Source organism: Boleophthalmus pectinirostris, unplaced genomic scaffold, assembly GCF_026225935.1.
Source record: "Boleophthalmus pectinirostris isolate CB_2022bp ecotype Guang Dong unplaced genomic scaffold, ASM2622593v1 HiC_scaffold_9, whole genome shotgun sequence".
In the NCBI taxonomy this organism is placed as follows: domain Eukaryota; kingdom Metazoa; phylum Chordata; class Actinopteri; order Gobiiformes; family Gobiidae; genus Boleophthalmus; species Boleophthalmus pectinirostris.
In genome coordinates this window covers 3541085-3560447 of record NW_026571541.1, presented here as the reverse complement: position 1 = coordinate 3560447, position 19363 = coordinate 3541085, and the positions used below count along the sequence as shown (strand labels likewise).

Below are 19363 nucleotides of genomic sequence, written 5' to 3'. Positions count from 1 at the left end.
ACGACGGCGACTACGACTACTAATACAAGTACTAATGCAAGTACTAATGCGAGTACTAATGAGAGTACTAGTACGACTACTACTACGACTACTACTACGTTTACAGCTACTACGACGACTACGACTACTAATACAAGTACTGATACGAGTATTAATGCGAGTACTAATACGACAACTAGTATGACTACTACTATGACTACTACTACGACTACGACTACTAATACGAGTATTAATGCGAGTACTAATAGGAGTACTAATACGACTACTAGTACAACTACTACTTCTACTACGGCTACTACGACTACTAATACTAGTACTAATATGACTACTAAATACGACTACTACTACTACTACTGCTGCTGCTTCTATACTACTACTACTTCTACTTCTACTACTACTACTACTACTGCCACCACCACCACCAATACTTCTACTACTTCCACTACCACTACTACCACTACTACTTAATATATGTATATGTATAAAAAATACAATAAAAAATAAAAGAGAGAAGTAGGAATGTGAAGGGAGAAGAGCTCATAAAGTTGAAGAGTTACATGGATGAAGAAGAAAAGGAGGAGAAGAGAGAATTATTCCCTATATTTCCCTCGTCCTCCAGATCCCGAGGAAGAGTTTAAGAGTTTACGTGCCGTGAAAAGGGCTCCCAGGTGAGAACCTCAGTTTTTCAAGCACTTCAGGCATGACAAGAGGGATGAGGGAGTTTCCAATTCTGTCAGATCAGCCTTCGGGCCAGTGAGGTGGTTAATGCTACGGCCCGTTGCAGTTTATAACCTGACTCATTTTGAACTTTGATTTGTTGAACGGCGATATTGAAACTTAACCGCTTCCGTTGTCAGACTGGGCACGGCCAACTCCACAGCAAACCTCCTCGACGATGTGGACTCCAACCCCTGTGGTGAGTCAGGTCTATTCAGATGGAGGAGGGGCCTATAGAACTCTGTGGGAGGTTCACAGTTTTTTGAAAGATGCATCCAAACTTGTGATCCGGACACGTTGACCCTTATTGTTATTTCTTTGGGAATGGCTCGACAAATTTGCCATATTAATCTTCAATTTTCAACAATCACATCTTTGGTGTTACATAAGGTCACCACTTTCTGAAGCTGTTGTGTTAAAATCATTTCCCTTTTTTTTTATTTGTGAGTACAGAGATATTAAGTGTAACTCTTTCCCCCTTGGACGCCTACTAGGAACAACCCATACATGTATTACTAGGGCGACCCATAGAGCGTAACTGCATCAAAGAAAACAGACTTCCACGAGTGATTAGAAATGATTTTCACACTCATGAACTTAATTGAAACACAGACATGTTTGGTATTTCTGGAAACCTTAGACTCTGAACTCTTCATTTCTGGATGTTTAAATGTGATTCAACTCATTTACAGGTTTATAACAGCTCACTGAAAATGAGAGTTTACCTGATCAGGTGCAAAAAACTAAAACTATATTCAGCATCTGATATATGCATGTTCTGAGTACTATATTTATAAAAAATCATTTAAAAATATATTTGTCAAAGTATTTAAACAGATTTCATATCACCAGATACAGTATAGCCAAGTGTACACCTGTTTATACCTGTTGTACACCTGTGTGGACCTACTTCGTTTTTTTCCATTTAACTTATTCAACTTATTGAACTTATTCAACTCATTTAGCTTATTATAATATAATAATACAATAATAAAACTCTTCCCCGTCAGTGGGTGTCCAGTATTTGTCATCTTGGTTACTTTCTCGTGCGCAGAGCTCCGCATAAACGTTTGTTTCTGTAGCAATTCATTCATCACATCTTGGAAAAAAGACTGAAATATTTCAAAGGACTCGCCTGAGCAACATCCAGATTTCAAGGCAGTTTTGGTTCATAATCAAGTATAAAGTCCCTGATATTTTGTTTTGATATCGCCGGACTCCACACAGACACATCAGCGGCATTCTCATCTTCGTAAGTTTCACTCTCTGAAAGTCCGTCGCTATCGCTGTTTTCCACTTTATAATCAACTTCATCATCATTTTAAATCTATAAAGTCACTTTCTCTAAACGTATCCATAAAACACGTCCGCTCCTCATTATTTCTAAAACTGTGCACCACAGCTCCGCAATCTTTCCATTGTACGTGTTTTGTGTTGTGTTTTTTTCCGGAAGCTACAATCGTCACTACTTCAATTAACTTTGGAAAAAATCTGTGAAAACATATCCTTGAATCCTACTGGTCAGTCTTGTGTGGGTTGTAGTGGCCCCCACCTATCACAGTCTCTGTTTACATGTGAAAAACCAAAACCGTTTCTAATGGTCGTCAAATCACGTCTTTAGTGAAACAGCGGAGGAGTCAAAACACGTCATTAAGGAAACAAGGAGGGTTGTCAAATGTTGTCTTCATGGGGGAAAGAGTTAAACCAGGTCAACAAATCTACAATCTGACATTTACACTTTTTTTCTGTAATTTGCCAACAACAGTTATTTTTAGATATTTTTTCAAACATTTGACACTTAGCCCATTTTATGAGATGCACTAATCACTCAAATTACATTTTTCTGCTGGAATGAAAAATAATTTGCAATAGAAGCTTTAATAAAACTGTAAATGTAAACATGTTTTATAATCTGTTTCTGTTTTGTCCCAGAAGAGGGCGCTCAATCAAGACGAGCTGCAACTCAGGAAGAGACAGAGCCACGCGCCGAGCCGGAATCATGGTAAACATACAAAAAACATTACAACTTAAACATGCACTATGTCACTTTCCTGTTGTAGACTCTGCCAGCTGCTTGTGTCCGTGGAAATGTTTTGTCTTACCTGGAATGTTCTGCAGTGTGGCATTAAATCACCATGAAAATAAGCACTTACTCATGTTTTGAAAATACTTTATTCTCCAAAAACAACATATAAAGTCATTCTGTCACAACGCAATTCTACTAATGACACTACTCGACATCAGATCAGGTTTGTGAAGTTGTAGTGTATGTACATTTGCATGTTTGAAAATGCACTTAAAGAGTAAAAAGAAAGTATTTAGCTGAGATTTTTAGAACAATTAAAGGATGAAATGTAGTGATTTTGATCAAGAATTTAGTTGATTTTAAATGATTCAATTGATTTCTAAATTTTTCTTGCTGGTTTTGTGTATTTGCTCAAATTTGGGACGGAACTCAAATCAAATGTGCTGAAAAGGTCTCAGCCATCTCGAAGCACTTTTTACTTTTCAGTCCAGATTTAAAATGTAGTGGAGTAGAAAGTACAGATACACGTTTTCAAGTGTAGTGAAGTAGAAGTAAAAACTATCCACTGTGAAATGTACTTAAAGAACAGATACCTAAAATTTGCACTTAAATATTGTACTTTTACTTTTATACTTTGTTACTTTCCACCATTGGTGATTTCTAAGCTTGTGGTCTGGAGCAAACTTCAGATATTTGGGAAAGAAAAGTGGTTGATTTTATGTTGGATGGCACAGATAGGGCTGTTGCGGTTAGGGAATTTCTCCTGTGGTGCGGTATAGCGGCTCAACAGCGCGATATGCAGTGATACCCCTCCCCCACCCCACATTCTCTAGAGTTATAATATTTCCAGCAGCTCTGAAAACTCTCTGATGATGCGCTTGTTGCGTAGATGCACATGTACCTTGTTTGTTGTGTGGATATAGCGTGTGTAGTGGGAGAAGTAACATTTGGCTTTGGACAGCTGCATCTCTCCAGCTCTCACTGTGGCAGCTCGGGTCAGAGTCCTGCGCCAGGTCGGGTCAGAGTCCTGCGCCAGGTCGGGTCAGAGTCCTGCGCCAGGTCGGGTCAGAGTCCTGCGCCAGGTCGGGTCAGAGTCCTGCGCCAGGTCGGGTCAGAGCCCTGCGCCAGCTCGGGTCAGAGTCCTGCGCCAGGTCGGGTCAGAGTCCTGCGCCAGGTCGGGTCAGAGCCCTGCGCCAGCTCGGGTCAGAGCCCTGCGCCAGGTCGGGTCAGTGTCCTGCGCCAGGTCGGGTACCTGCAGACTTAAGAGAGAAAGAACCCCGAGCATGTGGAGCAGGTCCGTAAAGTACGATCGGGCAATGGACACACATACCTCCGTGCACCAGTCCTTTCTCCTGCGGTCACCCGACGGTCTACACAGGAGTACCTTAGTCCTGGGTTAGTCCTGGGTTAGTCCTGGGTTAGTCCTGGGTTAGTCCTGGGTTAGTCCTGGGTTATCACGGGCACAGGCAGTAACAGGTTGAATGTTTACAGGTCTGGACGGGTGTGGGTCTCAAAAAATGGACCCGTGCAGGACTCTGGGTCGGGTCACGTTGGTCACGTGCGGTGATCGCGGTGGCCCATCATGCACTGCGGTGGGCCTCTTAGCACTGCAGTGATTCATTTTTGTGGTTATTGCGACAGCCCTAGTACAGTAAAGTCATAATGAAATGCATTTTCATATGTTCTTAGTAAAAACAAAATATAATTAACAAAACAGTCATCATGATCAGAATCAGAATCGATGTATAAAATAATGTATGTGTTTTGGGAAGACTTAAAGACGCACTGTGTAACTTTTTTGGTTGGGGGTCTGTCACCTGCTTGTTTCTGTTGAGATGTCGTTGCTGTGCCTGGAATGTTCCACAGTATGACATTAAGCGTATTAATTATAGTATTTTCAAAACCCATGTGTTGAAAATACTATATTCACCAAAAACAACATTTAAAATCATTCTATCACAACATGATTCTACTAATGACATTACTCGACGTCAAATCAGGTTTTTGAAGTTGTAGTGTATCGTTTTCTATCATCCCTTTGTATATTTATGGAAAACGGGGGACTTATGCTTGTGGACCGAGGTCTGAACTGAAATGGAAAAGATCTCTAGATTACTTCAACATGCACGGATGACGTCTAAAGCTTCAGGCACGTTCTTGATGAGGGAACAACGTTATAACGAGGTAGAACGCTCCAAAAAGTCAGACACAGATCACTGAATTGTTGGTGCTTCTTTCTGTGTTTAGAATCGCAGCTTTTGGGTTATTTGTTTTTGTTGAGGTGGAGTTTTGCTGATGTAACTTCCAGTGTTTTGTAACTTGCACAAAGTTCTCCTCAGATTCCTTCCAGCAGAACCACCCTTTCCTTCCATATAATGACTGCCCTGCCCCTCTGCACTCTGCAAAATATACCTACAGAAACTCAAACGTGTTCACGATACGGAGCTAGTTTTGGTCGTTTTTACAAGTTGAGGCAATTTCAAGTAGTTGGTGACATCACAAAAGACTGCCAGACAGGTGTTTCTGATACAAACACCTGGCTCTGGGGGCGGAGTCTGAAGTGTGGAGACCTGTTAGACCAGTCCCTCTGTTCCTTATGTGTGTAGACACATATTCCCTCAAAATTTCACTTTTCTGTCTCTTTTCAGATCTTCTTGCTTCAGCATATCAGCGTTATGGACTGACGCCGCGAGGATCCATCGGGCTGTGTCTGAATCCACTGCACAATCGCTGTTTCAAGGGGTTGGTCTCTATAAGGCCAAAAAAAGAGAATAGAAAAACCTAGAACAAAAATATTTACCGTATTTGGTCTTCTGATATTTTATGTTATTAGGGTCTTTTTTCAGACCTTGAGTTTTGTTTCGTACCTGACAGTTTGGACTGCTCACTAGCGTCTTCCTCAGAGTGGTCACGTGATGTTGCTGTGACTTGTCTGGTCAGCTGATTTAAACAGGTTTTGCAGTCTGACCTGCAGTCCGACTTCCTCAGGACAGTATCCCAGGTGTATGAGAGTAAAAAAGCCCCCTTGTCCCGGTTTATCGTCCCGTAGGCACGTTTCTATATTTCAATTGCCTCTTTAATCCAGCGGCGATGTTTGTTTTCCTCTGTCCCAATGATGTTTGATCCATCCCAGTCCATAATGTGGTTCTCTCTTTTACAGTGGTCAGAAATGGACGATTTGAGTTGTTCCTGTTCTGCTTTGTGTTTTGTTGCTCGTGTTTCGCCTTTGCTGTTTCCTTCTCGCGTTCTGTTCTATGTTCCTTTTTTCGTATGAAACAAAACTCTAACACATATTTACCGTATTTTCTGGACTATAAGTTGCACCAGCCAAAAAAATGCAAAATCAAGAAGAAAAAACATAAGTCGCACCGGACTATAAGTCACATTTTCGTAAAATCAGGGACCAAGAACAGACATTTCATCTTAAAAGTCAAGTTCTAGTAATAACAATAGAACAGAGAACAACAGACTGTTAACGTCACATAAATCACGCAAATCACTAAATTCGTTCAATTCTTCACTCTCGGGGTCACTTCTGAGTAGTCTCCACCAACTCAAGCTAAATCTCGCTTTTAGTTCGAGTTTCCTCCACTTTTCTCCAGTCCCTCACAAGTTTCACGCTCACTCCAAACTTTCTTTCTGCTGCTCGATTACCGTTTTCAGCTGGAGATTTCACTCCTTGCAGCAGGACAGAGTCTCTTTCTGCAGGAGACATGTGCAGTAGAGTGAGGTGACAGTGGTATAGGAGGAACAGGAGCATCAGATACTGACACACAAGACTAGAGCGCCCTCTTGTGGCCGTCAACGTGAAAATAATGAACACGTGAGATGATATACTCAGGTGGGTGTTTCCTGTGATTTACATTTTAATACAGAAGTCGCAGGACCACCCAAACCATGAAAAAAAGTGCAACTTATAGTTCGAAAAATACGGTAATAAAAAAATCCTTTTTCGTTTTTTCCTGTGGATTAGTACAGACAAAATTCTAGTGCGTTCTTTTAGACAGTGTAAAAGCCAGATGCCCTGTCTGACACTAAACATTTCCAAAGTAATGAATAAGCCACAGTTGCCCTGGGGCAGACTGACAGAAGCGTGGTTGCCAATTCTTCACACAGAATTTGGCTGGAGTTGCAAGTAATGTTCCCCCTCTAGCCATTTAGGTAACTGCTGTATCCGTTTGTTTCTGAGTAATAAAAAAGTTCAAAACTAGTTCGAAACTAAATATTTTATCTTCTGAATGGTGAAAAGTACTCAAAATGGCGCCTATAAACCTGTAACTGAACCGTGAAGTTGCGCGAGGTTCCAGATTTTGATTTTGATCACACATGAAACTTGAACACTTTACGCAAATAAGCTGTCTTTTTTTTTTCTAATTTTAGTGACAAAACCTTTCTCAAATTCACCATTGAAATGTTTGATAAACTTGTAACTGAAACCCATGATTTGGTTTACTGTGTGCATCCTTTCTATTTGTCTGACATAGGACTGGAACAGGAATTAAAGCAGACACCATTGAGCCCTGACATTCGAAAAACATTTGATTAATTAACTTAAATATGACATAATTCTACCCTTAAATAATTGAACAGCTTTACGATTGTGAGTGGATTCAGAAAACCACAACCTGCCCGATCGCACCGGACGGGACGTTTTCCAGGGGCGATCGGTTGACCCCCCTCCCCTCCTGAAGGTTATCCCCGGCAACGGACCACCAGCGTTACCGTGGCGACAGGCGACGATGTGCGTTGCCGTGGCGACAGACGGGAGCGGCGCCGCTTCCTGTCTCTCCGAAATCCTGATCCAAAACCAGCCAAATGAGTTGGGAGCGTGCAAGGACCGGACTGATCCCTGATGGGTATATAAACGATATCTCTGTACTATATTAGTCTGTTATATATGATTTTAATGTAAAGGAAACGCAGTATTACCAGTATTTCTTAGTAAAGGGTTCCTACATGTTTGTTTTGTAGTCCTGAGATTTGACCCTAGGAGGCCACTGTAGTTGTAAAAAGCAATAGACTGGTGTTTAGTTGAGATATACGGCAGAGAATGCAGCAGACAGACTGGAGGAACAGACACGAACTATTATATATAAAAAATAATAATAATTGAGGAAAATGTTACTTGAGATTTACTCAGTTAGGTTACCTTAAAGTACTACAATCTTGGAACTGAACCTGTGTCCCCAGAACCTAGTCCTGCTTTAGTCCTGCTTTAGTCCTGGTTTAGTTCCTGCTTTAGTCCTGGTTTAGTCCTGGTTTAAACCTGGTTTACCTGTAGTTTATATCTGGTTAAATCCTGAGTTATAGACTTGATGTAGTCCTCGTTTAGACCTAGTTTAGACCTGGTTTAAATCTGGTTAAATCCTGGGTTTAGTCCTGGTTTAGTCCTGGTTTAGTCCTGGTTTAGTCCTGGGTTTAGTCCTGGGTTAGTCCTGGGTTTAGTCCTGGGTTTAGTCCTGGGTTAGTCCTGGGTTTAGTCCTGGGTTAGTCTTCGGTTGTACCTACATTAGACCCATAGACTATACATACAGTGTATGGTTTGACCAGGTTTAGTCCCAGGTAGACCAGGTTTAGTCCTACTCTTGGAACTGAACCTGAGTCCCCCCGAGGACATGTACAAGTGTTTCAAATGAAAAACTCTAATCATCTACAATGTTTTTGAAGCTATTACAGGTGTTATAAAATAAAGTCAAATCAATATTGGAATTAAACATGTTACCTCATATCTTGTTTGACATGTTTAGATAATGAAATGAAAAAAAAAAGTTCTGTCTTCACAAAGTGAGCAAATTGACACATTTTTATGTCCTAAAGCAAAATATGGAACAAATTGTATAATGCAACTGTTGAATTCATAGTTTAACCTAAATAGCTCTGCTCGTGTGACTGTCTGCTCCTCCAAAATGAATAAATGAGTAACATACAAAGCGATAACCACCGTCAAATCCCAGACTATCACTTTAACAGAAATGATCGGATCTCATTTCACTGTGTGTGGGAACCCTGTACTAGCCTCCTCCTGTCTCCTCTACGGGGACTTTAGCTGTATATTCAGAACTTGCCATTAAAAAACAACTTTCTTATTACTTTTTCCAACGGTGTACAGTAGCTTACAGACTCCAGTCTTTATAATAGAGGTCCTTCAGGCCTGAGAAAATAACAAATATTTTACATTTTTTAAAGCTGTTTTCTCATGAATATCGCTCAGTACGTGGCCATATCGTACAGATGTTGTTCGTCTCTACACTCGTCCGTATCCTGCGTTCAGACGGCAACGCTCAACAGTTTTTAAATTGCTCGTACTTTTTAATTAGAAGGAATCTCCTCCATCCTTGAACCAAAAAGTCACACCATTATTCATGAATCCTAACAACTAATCCATTACTGACATCTAGTGGCAAACATTTGTACCTCGCATTAGTGAAAATTATTATTATTTTTTTTACATTGAGTCCTGAATATGTTTTTATATTAATTATTTATTTGTAAATTTTTTTGTGTTTCTGGATGTTTTCTTATCTACATCCACTTTATTTCTTTAGCACATTTTGCAAACAAAGCAGTTTCCAAAGGCAGAGAGATCATAAAATGAAGACAACCAAAAGGTAAATTGATAAAACATTTGTCATACCAGTCCTAAAACAATAAAAAACAGTCAAATCAAAATAAAAGCAAGACCATAAATATCATAAAATAGCAGTAAATAAAGTAAGTAAAATGAATAAAAGACACAGAGAAGCACACAACTCAGGCGGTGTCAAAAGCCGGAGAATAAAAGTGGTTTTTAAGACGAGACTTAAAACTCTCCACTGTCGGGGCTGTTGGGACGTGGGGGGGCAGAGTGTTCCAGAGTTTGGGGCCAACCGCAGAGAAGGCCCTGTCCCCCTTGGTTTAAAGTCTCGTCTTAGGCACCACGAGCTGGAACTGGACCTCGGACCTCAGAGCGCACGGTGGAAAAAATCTGGATGAGGTCCGAGATGTATAAAAAACACCCCCCAAAAAAATGTAATTCTTTAGTTAGCGTATTTTTCAGACTATAAGTCACTCCGGAGTATAAGTCGCACCAGCCAAAAATACTGGAGAAGAAAAAACATATATAAGTCACACCGGACTATAAGTCGCACTTTTTGGGGCAAATTTATTTTATAGAATCAGAGACCAGGAACTGACATTTCATCTTGAAAGTCAGGTTCTAGTATTGACAATAGAAGAGAGAACAACAGATGTTAACGTCACATATGAACAGTTCTTCAGATAAACTATAACATAAACAACAGAACAGAACAAGTTTACCAAACTCTCCATCTCACTCCAAATCACTAAATCCATTCAATTCTTCATCCTCGGTGTCACTTCTGAACAACTCCTCGACCTCCGGAGGTAAACAGAGCGCCGCTTCCTCTTCTGTGTCGCTGTTTTCAGACTCAGCATCAGTTCCAGTTAGAATTATTCGGGTCTTTCTGAATCCCGACAGGATGGTTTCGGTGTCACTGAAGTCCAGACTTTGTCGATCCGTTCAATGACTTCGGTGCACCCTCCCGGTTACCGTGAAACTGTCCATCCCCACTTTCCGCCAGTCCCTCACAAGTCACTCCAAACTTTCTTTCTGCTGCTTCATTACCGTTTTCAGCTCAGATTTCAGGAGACATGCGCAGTAGAGTGAAGTGACAGTGGTACAGGAGGAACAGGAGCAGCAGATATTGACACACAAGACTAGAACCTCTCACAGCTGTCACCGTGAATATTTTAATATATAAGTCGCAGGAACCACTCAAACCATGAAAAAAAGTGTGACTTATAGTCCAAAAAATACTGTAATTCAGTTAGTTATTATGTAGTTAGTTATTTTCAGTCAGATGAGCCCCTAAGCCTCTTTCTTGCCATTCCAAAAATATAGTAAAAAAATAATATAAAGACAATTTTGACGAGTATACGCCTCAAAAACAATAAATTAACCGTTAACAGTTGGATTTATCACATGGGGTCACGTGCTGTAACAAAAAAAAAGACAACACAGCAACAGCGCCGAAAAACATCAACTATTGATCAAAAATAAATTTTAAAAAATAATCACCACTCTGTTAGTAATTATATAAGACCTAAAGCATCGAAAAAATCTACAAATTACACCACTGAAGTCATTTTGTGTTAAAGCTGCACTGTGTAACTTTTTGGTTGGGGCTCCATCACCTGCTTGTTTCTATGGAGATGTCATCGCTCTGCCTGGAATGTTCCGCAGTGTGACATTAAACGGCTTCACTTTACATTTATTCAGTTACAGCTGGTTTTATAGCTCAAAAATCCCTAGAAAAACAACATTCTGACTGTGAGCGAGGTCGCTTTTCCGCAGATCTGACCTGTAACTTGGCCTGGTTTGGTCTCCGTGAAGGTAGAAAGGGTTTTGACGGGCCATCCATCAGAAAAGTTACACACAGTGCACCTTTAAAGAATGCATAGTTGTGTTTCCGTTTGCATTCATCGATGATTCAGGATTTTCCACATTTTCTCTTTCTTGCCGTCTGAACGCAGCCTCTGCTAAAACCCTTTTTCAAATGCCAGTGATTTTTACTGTGAACCAGAATTCAAGAAAAGTGGGGAGAACTCAAGAGTGTCTGAGTATTTCTGTCCGAATCCACGAACTTTTGGTGCTTTTTCTACGTTTTCATTTAGTTTTGCATGACTGTAGGAACCAGAAAGGCTTTATAATCTAACAGAGATCAAAACAAATGTTATTGTCGTAATTAAGTTTGCCATGACAATTTGAATGAAAATCTTAAATGAATTAATCAGTTTGAAAAAAAAAATGGGCCCTTTAATGTTGCATGTACTTTGTATCAGCCCTGGTTTATGTACTTAAAGTTATAATCTGTTTATTTGTATTGTTTAGGACGAGGTCGGTATGAGTGACAGCAATTGATCCAAATGCTCCATGCGCAAATTAGTTTCATAGAACCCTACATTGAACATTAAAACGCAGATCTGACCTGTAACTTGGCCTGGTTCTGTCACCTGCTGCTTGTCTCTGTGGAGTTTAATGCCATACTTTATAAAACATGCCGGGCAATTTGTAATTTCACATTGTAATTTCCACATATAAAGGTTTATTTAGGGATGCACCGATCCAGCTTTTTCGGATCCGATACTGATACTGATATTATAGCTTTAAGTCTCTGCCGATACCTGATATTAGGACTGTCGCAGTTCAAAAATTTCCCTCGCTGTAACTTTAAGTACCTCTGCATAGCGGTGTGCGGTGTGTGGCGTGTGCGGTACAGTACAGAAGCAAATAATACATGTACACTGGGGATGTACTTGAAAAATATCTAAAATAAAACCACAGCCAGGCGTAAGTAACAGACACGTGCATGTGCCGTTACGAGAATATAATATTAGGATCCTTGAGTAACACGTAAAGGCCGTACACCCACGGTAACGCCCCACAGAGGTGCTGACAGGGGGCGCTGTATACTCTGTGCGTACCTTGAATGTTCCCATTGAATCTAAATGAAAGTCCCAAATTAGGCTTGGAGGAATGCCATAGTGATTAATGACCAAACTGTTCACAAAACCTGTGGTTTAACTGGGTTAACTGTTAACTTTTGTATTTGGATGTGTTACTTGCACAGAGATGACAGCTTTAGTCCCTATGCAATTATCGCCAAATGAAAAGAGTGAGAGATGGGAAAAAGGCGTCCGGTGTCCTGAGCACATGGAGCACACATGTTATGAATAGTTTTATATCCAGTGTTGGGAAGGTGACTTTTAAAATGTATTCTCCTACAGATTACAGATTACATACCTCAAAATGTAGTTTGTAACAGAATCCATTAAGTTACTTAAAGTGAATAACGTAATCTGAATACTTTGCATTACTTGATATTGTCATGTTTTTTAAAAATACATGAATGTAACAACTGCATCCTGAAAATTCTTGTTTGTTCTCTTCAAATTGTCTGTTGAGCCCAAGTCTCCATGAACAGACTTTTGTTTGTTGTAGAGAAGCAAAGACGAGGATATTTTAACATAAGAAGTTTTGTCTGTTAAAAGACAAGAAAAAGACCAGTCTTTACTGAACCATATTAAAATTGATAGAGAAATGATTTGTATATGAGATCACTGCTGCTTTAAATTATGTCCACCTACTGTTAGTGTCATACTGTTTATAAAAAAAAAAAAAAATCCCTTTCAATACAAACATAAAGGCACTAGCCCAGTAAAACTCAGTAATATTTGATGTTTTTTACTCAAAATGATGCAGAATCAGATTATTGACAACGACGATTATTAACAACCTCGTCCATTGTGAGACTGACACCACCAACGTTAACAAGATGTTTATGTTGCTCTTATTGCGTGCGGTCTGTTTGGGTTTCTCACAATGAGTGGAATTACTGAAAAAAAAAAAAAAGTGAAAACAGAAAATACCGCCATGTAATCCATTTATTTCAACAAAGTAACTGTAATCCAGTTACCGCTCACTGAAACAGTTACTGTACCTGAATACAGATACTCATAATTTGTACTCTGATTACGTAATGCTGGTACATGTAATCTGTTACTCCCCAACACTGTTTATAGCTGCTCAGTGAAACTACACAAGCGATGCTCCAGCGTGAACGAGACATGTCACGAATCATACACACGAACACGGTGCAAAGACAAAGCTCCTCACCTGGACGGAGACATCCAGAACACGTACACGCTGCGTCAGGTGCTCCTCGCTCCATGATCCATGTGCTTCAGTCCCAAACTCCTCTAAAAGCTTCTATGTGTGGTGTGTCCAATGGGTAAAATGTATATTGACATTATGGGCCAAATATGATCTTCAAACGTCTTATTACAGAAATGTATTTGTCCAATCAGGATGTCAGCTGAACTGATCACATCCAGCTAATTTTTCAGTATCTGTGCTGATATCTGATTCAAAGGATCGGTGCATCCCTAATTTATCTTATCCTGATCTATTTAACATCTCCATGGAGAATACACTCCACCTGAAAAGTTACATAGTGCACCTTTAAAGCAATATGAAGCTTTTAAGAGTGAAGAACAATATTGTAAGACTTGCTTTGTCATATTTCCAGTAATGCTTATCTGACTGTCCCATGTTGAACTGATGGGAAAGAGAGTGTTCCTTGTAATTGTCCACTGTCCTATTTTACATAATGGCCCATTCACACCTTCTGGTAACAGGATTTACCAACACTCTTCAAAAAGACTTACTGTGGCGGAACTTCTGTAACTTTTCCTTTCTACACATGGTTTGAAAAGTGAATTCCCTTTAGTTTAAAGATTCTTGAACAAGTTTTGTCCTGAAGACTGTTGAAATGAAACTTGATTTGAGCTCAGGGAGATTTTGTCCCTTTTTTTAAACAACTAATCTTCCGTGTACATAGCAGCAGCAGCAGCAGCGATGTAGGAACTAACTATGAAGTAATGTAACGTATTTAACATTTCATTGTGTTCTTAAGGTGCACAGTGTCAAAGAACAACATCCAAGTGTCCACTGCCATTTTATGAATAAGTGCACAGATTTGATCACCTATAATAACATCATAACCACACAGACTTCAGTTAGACCTGCTTTAGTGCTGGTTTAGACCTGGTTTACCCCTAGTATAGTTCTGGTTAAATCCTGGATTTTAGACTTAGTTTAGACTTGGTTTAGACCTGGTTTAGACCTGGTTTAGACCTGGTTTAGATCTGGTATAGATCTGTTTAAATCCTGATTTATAGACTTGGTTTAGTCCTTGGTTAGACCTGGTTTGGACCTGGTTTAGATGTGGTTTAATCCTGGTTTATAGACTTGGGTTATTCTTGGTTTAGTCCTGGTTTAGACCTGGTTTAGTTCTGATTAAATCCTGGATTATAGACTTGGTTTAGTCCTTGGTTAGACCTGGTTTGGACCTGGTTTAGATCTGGTTTAATCCTGGTTTATATACTTGGTTTAGTCCTGGTTTACACCTAGTATAGATTTGGTTAAATCCTGGGTTATAGACTTGGTTTATTCCTGGTTTGGACCTGGTTTAGATCTGTTTTAGTGCTGGTTTAGTCCTGGTTTACCCCTAGTATAAATCTGGTTAAATCCTGGGTTATAGACTTGGTTTAGTCTTGGATTTAGTCCTGGGTTAGTCCTGGGTTAGTCCTGGGTTAGTCCTGGGTTGTACCTGCGTTAGACCCATAGACTACATAGATCCAGTGTATAGTTAGACCAAGTTTAGTCCCGGGTAAGACCAGGTTTAGTCCTGGCTTAGACCTGGTTCTGTGTTGGTTTAGTGCAGCTTCATACGGGTGGATCTTTGTGCACAGTATAGTTCATTGTGTAATATTATTTTCACACAGGCTGTCATCATTTAGATTGTGTTTGCCCGTGGGGTCCATTGTCCACTTTATTAGACTCCATTTTTGTTTCTGAAGAACATATTTGTAATTTGGCATTATTTAAAACCATCTTAGTAACTCAAACGCACATTTTATACTATTTTGCTTTCATTGTAATTTGCTCTTATATGCAGTTGTCATGATGATTATGATTTTTTTTGTTTTGTTTGTTTTACCATCTACTTATTGACTATTTAGTAAAGTGTACCTAATGAAACGGACAAGAGACTATTGATGTAGCAATGCTGTATTCTTCTCTGTATGTTAATATGAATAATACTGAGTTTAAGTGTGATCGGTTCTTCTCTTGGAAAGAATGTCGGCCTTTGCCATACCCACACCACGTCCACGGTTTCACAAAATCAAAGCCAAAACCAACTAAAAACATTGTTATCGTTTCCATTCTGTGTCCAAACATGAAAGTGCGGTTCTCCCCACAGCGAAATGGTTGTGTGTAGTTTGTTGAAAAGCTCTCTTGTGTTGTATCTTCTTTTTTTTCTTTGTGAATTATATTTGTAAAAAAAATATTAACATGACAATTAAAGGTTTTTCTATAAACTGTAAAATTGTGGTTTATTACACACGGAAAAAGTGCAGTGTGTTTTTTGATTAACTTGTGTGTTAAAGGTAGTATGGAGGATTTCAAATTGTCAATGAAAGATTAAAATACCATTACAGAGATGCAGCAGCCTTGTAATTATGATGACCAAAAAAAAAAAAAAAAGAAAATTTATCAACTGTGGACGTAGTGAGGCCAGATAAACATCAGCCAATAGAAAACGAGGCTTCCTCTTTATCTATTGGCTGTTAGGTTGTCAATCAAACTCCCTACGTTTCTATTGTAACTGATTCGTCCGCGCGCAGGGATTATGTGGTTTATGCAGCGGTTCTTAGAGGCTTTTTCAAACTGTAGCTTCCTCACAATTCCCACATAGTTTGTTGCGATGGCGGACGAGAATCCACGACCAGTTTGCCGCAAAAGAAAGTCCATTTATGAGGTCGCTGAAAGAAGAAGAGAAGGAGAAAAGGAGCAAAGTCAAACTGAGGTGATTCTTGGAGATTTCTTCCAGCGATGGCGCGACTGAAGCAGACGAAGGGTCTAAAAACTGACACGTCGGTCACTAAGGCTGCGTTCAGACTGCAGCCTGAAGTGACCCTTCTATGTGACCTGTATCTGATCTTTTATTTATTTATTTTATTTATTTATTTTGCACATATAACATGACAATAAAAAGAAACATACTAGATAAAAAGTAGGTGCCGGAAGAGCCAAAAAACCCAATAGGGCTTATATTAAAGCCTCCACCTTATGAATACATTAAAACTTTTACATTATGCATAAAAATTTATATATATATATATATATATATATATATATATATATATATATAATATATATAAAATATAAATTATATTAAACACCATGCATTAAATTCCTTTGATTCAAACATGGATTAAAACACAATAAGAAAATCCACAATTAAAAGATTAATTTCAAACATTCACATGAAATATCAAACATTTTCTCAAACTCTTTTTAAACAACGCCTCTGATCTGCCGTCACGTTTTAATGACAGTCTGAATGACACAGATCCAATTTTTTCAAATGTGACCCAGGCCACTTGGATATGTGCTCCTGAAACTGATACATATCTGATCTTTTGACATGTGACTTCAGTCTGAACGGCCAAAGTGCATTCATCCACCTACACGTTATCAACAAGCCACAAGCGTCACTATTCTGAGCTGAAGTAGCGATAATTGTTAATGAACTCCATGTCACTGAAGCAAAGCACATCACCACTCACCACTCTTGGCTCCGTCTCCACATCCACACGTTCCTTTCAATGGACGTCGCTGCCGCTGTCCCACAAAACACCACGGCCAAAAACCTCGTCCTTCTCCTTCTCAATATCCTCCTTAAAACAAGTAAGTTGTTCATGTTCTGGCTCCAGTACGAGAGGAACTTTAAAATCTCCAGGTGCTCAATGCTGCGTCCATGTTTGGACAACTTCTGTAAACACAGAGACGCTCGCTGCAGGTTGACGTCGTCGTGTCTCCAGTGCACATGTGGGACACTTTCGGGCCATTTACTGTTCACACTGGAGACACATACAAGTTGCATTTAATTGGAAATGTGAACGACCTCACAAAAACATTGGATTTCACAAAAAACTCAAAATTGAGCGTTAAGCCCTGCAGTCTGAACGTAGCCTTAAATATTTCTAGACCGATCACTTCAACAGTAATTCTGAACAAGCGTAATTTCTAGTGTAAGGAAGCGGATGGAGGCGTTTCTCCAGAGGGAGCTGTGGAGAAGGAAGGTGGTGTCAAGCATGCACAACATTTGAAAAAGGACTGTCGCTGTATTTCACTTTCCTTAAAAAATCCTCTATATGAAGTCACAAAGAACAAATGCATTAACTCGTGCTGATATTAAAGTTATTATTATGTGTCTCCAAGTTACATACTTTTTATGTAATGCGTCACTCTTCAGATTTCATCACAAGGTTTGTTCTGTTGAGTCACTGTAATGATATTTTGTCACGTTTGTCTTCAGTCTAAAAGAATCTAGAGCACTACTTACTTCTTTTCCATGGGATTCAAATGAGGGCCATAAACAAACATTATTTTATTTTTTTTTTATATTTGTCACAGCCATTTTGACCCTCGCTTGTCCCGCTTATTTAGAGAATATTCCACTTTTTCACTGATGCTACATTAACTGTATCAAAAGTTAAGTTACATTGAAAATATAATCACATATAGACCCTTTTTTGTCACAAAGAAATGGAGAAAGACTTTTTTTTTTGGAGAGGCGACCCTGCTCAGTCAGAATGCCTGTTTTTCTAGATATTTTTGAGCTATAAAACCACCTGTAATTGAATAAATGTGAGATAGAGATGTTTAATGTCATACTGTGGAACATTCCAGGCTGTGAAATGACATCTCCATAGAAACAAGTAGGTGACGAACCCCCCACCATGAAGTTACACAATGCACCTTTAATGCAGTTATTAGTTGTGAGCTTAAATGTTCAAAGTCTGTCTCTAAACATTTAAAAATGTATTTAAAAACTCTTTTGGGAACATTTATTGAGTAACTTTTGAAAGAAAATCTACTTATTAAAAAGCAGTATCCTACTTGGTTAGTAGTATTTATTGAAGTAGTCTTATTTGAGTAAAAGTTGTACTTCCTCTTCCCACTGTGAATAAGAGTACAAGTGACAAATGATTTATTTTGACAGAAGTTATGTTGAACATTTGTATTTTTGCCACGCTCATTCAGAAAGCCTATGATTTGTCTTTTATAATATTTTATATATATTTTGCCTATCCTTCGTGCATTATTAATGTTTTCTCCATCACATTTTACATCCATCCATCAAATTACATTAACTTAAATGTATAAATCACCCGTGAGCAAGACCCTGAGATACCTGAATTCATCCACTTGAGGCAGGGACTCTCCACCCACCCAGAAAGGGCAATAGGGCACCTTTTTCCAGTCGAGAACCACGGCCTCATATTTGGATGACCTGATCTTCATCCCAGCTGCTTCACACTCGGCTGCAAACCTCCCCTCACCTACAGTCATGAGCTTTGGGCAATGACAGAAAAGAGAGGATTGCGGGTACAAGAGGATGAAATGAGTTTCTGGTGTCTGGGTGCTCCCTTAGATATAGGGTGAGGAGCTCAGTCACAGGAGGAGCTTGGAGTAGAGCCGCTGCTCCTCCACATCGGGAGGAGCAGCTGAGGTGGCTTGAGCAGCTGTAATGGATGTTTCCTGGGCGCCTCCCTTGTGAGGTGTTCTGGACATATCCCACTGGAAGGAGGCCCCGGGGAAGACCCGGGACACACTGGAGGGACTATGTCTCTGGGCTGGCCTGGGAATGTCTCAGGGTTCCCCCGGAGGAGCTGGAGGAAGTGTCCGGGGTGATGGAAGTTGTCTGGGAGTCCCTGCTTAAACTGCTGCCCCCCAGGTCCCCAGTGGAAGAAAATGGACGGATGGATAAATATATAAATCAGATGTTGTGTACTCTTACTTGAGTAGTAGCCTAGTTTTCCACTTAAAAAAAACAAAACAAAAACTTTTACTTGAGTAATTTCCTGGACCACTATTTTGTACTTCTACTTTATTTTGAAGTAACGCTACTCTCACTTGATATACTTGATGATATCATTATAAATGTATGTCTGTGACTCATCATGACTCTACCATAGACAGTGTAAAGA

The 19363-nt window shown here is 39.6% G+C and overlaps 1 protein-coding gene across 2 annotated transcripts in view; it reads left to right on the top strand.

Moving 5' to 3' along the window:
• cuedc1b (CUE domain containing 1b) overlaps nucleotides 1-15693 on the top strand; it is a 63868-nt gene extending 48175 nt beyond the window's left edge. The window contains exons 10-12 of one of the 2 annotated variants that reach the window (XM_055166875.1): nucleotides 858-916; nucleotides 2653-2719; nucleotides 5392-15693. In XM_055166875.1, the coding sequence (XP_055022850.1) occupies nucleotides 858-916; nucleotides 2653-2719; nucleotide 5392 (127 nt within the window). In that variant the 3' untranslated portion in view covers nucleotides 5393-15693. Of the gene's footprint in view, nucleotides 1-857; nucleotides 917-2649; nucleotides 2720-5391 lie in introns of both variants that reach the window. The other variant, XM_055166874.1, reaches the window with a different exon arrangement.
• The last annotated feature ends 3670 nt before the right edge of the window (nucleotides 15694-19363 follow it).